This window comes from Chrysochloris asiatica, unplaced genomic scaffold, assembly GCF_000296735.1.
Source record: "Chrysochloris asiatica unplaced genomic scaffold, ChrAsi1.0 scaffold00054, whole genome shotgun sequence".
In the NCBI taxonomy this organism is placed as follows: Eukaryota; Metazoa; Chordata; class Mammalia; order Afrosoricida; family Chrysochloridae; genus Chrysochloris; species Chrysochloris asiatica.
Genome location: NW_006408572.1, coordinates 141,578 through 144,189, shown reverse-complemented (window position 1 = coordinate 144,189; position 2,612 = coordinate 141,578). Strand labels below are relative to the sequence as shown.

Sequence of the window (2,612 nt, the reverse complement as noted above, 5' to 3'; positions counted from 1 at the left end):
AGAAGAAGAAAAAAATCTGTAGCCTAGTATGAGCATGCCTTTAATGTCCTCTCTTCAGCTTCTTGCTTTCAAACCTGCCTGAGAGATTCAAGATACCAGTGTTGGTTGCTATGCTATACCTCAGGCTTTAATTTAATTTTCGGCCTCTTTGGTTTTTAAACTCTCTTTCCCTCTCTACTGCCCTGTCCTGCCCTTTCCCGTTTTAAAAAACAAAACTTTCAGGGGCTGCTCTAGGGCTGAGTATCTGTGCGCATGCGTGGCAGAAGAACCCACCAGTGGTGAGGGTGGGGGTGTCCACTCGCTCAGGCTCCCCACCCCCTCTAGTCACCAGAATGGAGGTGCGCAAACAGTGGGTGCACCAATGACCAGATAACAACAAAAAAAGAAAAGCAAAACTGACAAAGTGTATTGTCCACCTTTGCTCCAAGGTTCCTGTGGCATTTTTCCGTGGTGTGTCTGCTCCACCGCTTGGTCTTACTGTTTAGTTTCGTCCAAGATGTTGGCTCCGGGCCTCTGAGCCCCTCAGATTTCTTACTTCAGCTTCAAGTTCCACAAGCTATAAGCTTTCAAACTTTTAAAATATTCCTATCTCTGTGCATCCAAGTTTTGGAGTTCTGCTCTGGATCTGCTTTGCCTGGTATGCTGTGATATGGCTGACGGTGAACTTCACTGCACATCCACCCTAGCCGCCATCAAGCCCTGCCTCCCCCTTATTGTCTCTTACTAGCATTGTGACCTCGGTAAGTCGCTCACTCCTTGTGCCTGTTTCCTCATTTTTAAAATGGGGATAATAATATCTGGATGATATACCCTATGGAGTCCTGGTGTGACTCTGTGGGTTAATGAGTTGGACTGCAAGGTCAGTTGTTTAAGCTCACCAGCTGCTCCTCGAAACCCCTGTACAAGATCGCTATGAGTTGAAATGGACTTGACAGTACTTTACAACAGCAACATATACCTTATGGTTTATTGGGAAAATTCAATTAGCTAGTATGTAAAAACATTCAACCAAGTGTCATGCAAATATATGGTATTTGTTATCATTAAGCTAGAATCCATATAGGGAACATAAGTTCCATAATAGTTTAAAACAGTAGCATTCTGTTAAGTCTTCCTCTCTTAGCTACCTAAACTGCCATTTGTATTCATAACAAACTCCATGAGCTTGTTCCTAAGCCATCAGGATTTGTGCCTATCAGTCTAATATCTTTAAGAACATTGTTCCTAGAAATATTGTGGCAAATGTCCTGCAAAAGCCTCCTCCAAATATGAAGCAGCCTTGTAGGTTAAGGCTGGGCATATAATCATTTCAGAAATGAGGACTGGTAATCACACCACCGTCTTATCAGAAGAGGTTAAAAAGGGATCTTCAAGCTCCAATTATAAGATGTTTGGAACACATTACATTTTGTCAACCAAATAAAGAAAATGAAGTTTAATTTCCCAAAATTTTATTAAAAATGGACTTTGTCATCAGATATCTTATTGCAAAGATGAAATCTTGCAGCCGAGCAGTAAATTTTGCTGTAATAATAAAGCTTTAAACAAATATAAATTCCTTTTGCAGTTCTTGAACTTAAGAGTTTTTTGCCATTATAAAAGGGGTTTTCTTTTTTCCAGGAGTCATGGGCAAACATTTCCCACAAGACTTTTTATTCATTAAATGGCTTTTAAGTTGTTAAGGTGTGAGGGCCAGGGTAAAGGGTAGGAGCGTTAAGAGATGTGGCAATCAGAGAAGTCTGAAAAATTAAAAAACAATTCCCAGTTCATTTATTAAAATATTAATTACTTGGTAGTCTTTTAGTGTAAAAACTGCCATTTCCCTTTCCCTAAATCCTCAGCCTGTTCTCTCATGCTCTTTATGCTATAACTTAAAAGAATTAAAATAACTCTACCCAATCAATCATAGTAGTTCTTTGGCAGATGCAAAGTTCAAATTCAAAGGCAACTTTTAAACATATTCTATAACATATGCATTTGGTTATGACTGCCTTAACTGGATATTTTTTATATCAGATTTCTCCTTAGATAGCACTTTTGGTTTTAGAAAGTGCTGAAGTGAATATCTAAGAGGGGAATAGATCTATATGGCATTCTTTTCCTATTGAAAATATATTATAGTGAACAAACACAACTGAACACACCAGAAATATCCTACATGCTCTTTCAGTTCCATTAGTTTTTCCCTAGCAAGGTTTCCCCTGGCATTTTTGCATACAGATATGAGTCCGTTTGGGAGGGCAATGGAGGTCTAACAGTACTGTTTAGCTTTTGGTTCAGCTCTATTAGAGCTGAACAGATGTGTGCCCAGTGGTATAGGTATTCGAGGGCAATATTACCAAAATTCCATACTTTGATTCGGGAATGATCTGTACCAAGAAAAAGAAAAGAATGAATAGTTTTGTCATTATTATTATTTTACATTATGTCTTATCATTATTAAAATAACATGTTTCAGTGTTCTGATGAAATTTTCTCAGATATGTTTTAAGGCAAAACCATAGAAGAATCTTATCTAAATATATAATTACAGCCAGGTAGATAAAATTTGGTATATTCGTATATTGAAGTTAATAGTTAAAGACCTAGAGTAATATACTATATTATATTAT

At 37.7% G+C, this 2,612-nt stretch overlaps 1 protein-coding gene across 1 annotated transcript in view; it reads right to left on the bottom strand.

Moving 5' to 3' along the window:
• Positions 1 to 2,175: 2,175 nt before the first annotated feature.
• Positions 2,176 to 2,612, bottom strand: part of EFCAB5 (EF-hand calcium binding domain 5) — a 140,261-nt gene continuing 139,824 nt past the window's right edge. The window contains 1 exon segment of the mRNA XM_006863444.1: positions 2,176 to 2,369. Within this exon segment, the coding sequence (XP_006863506.1) occupies positions 2,176 to 2,369 (194 nt within the window).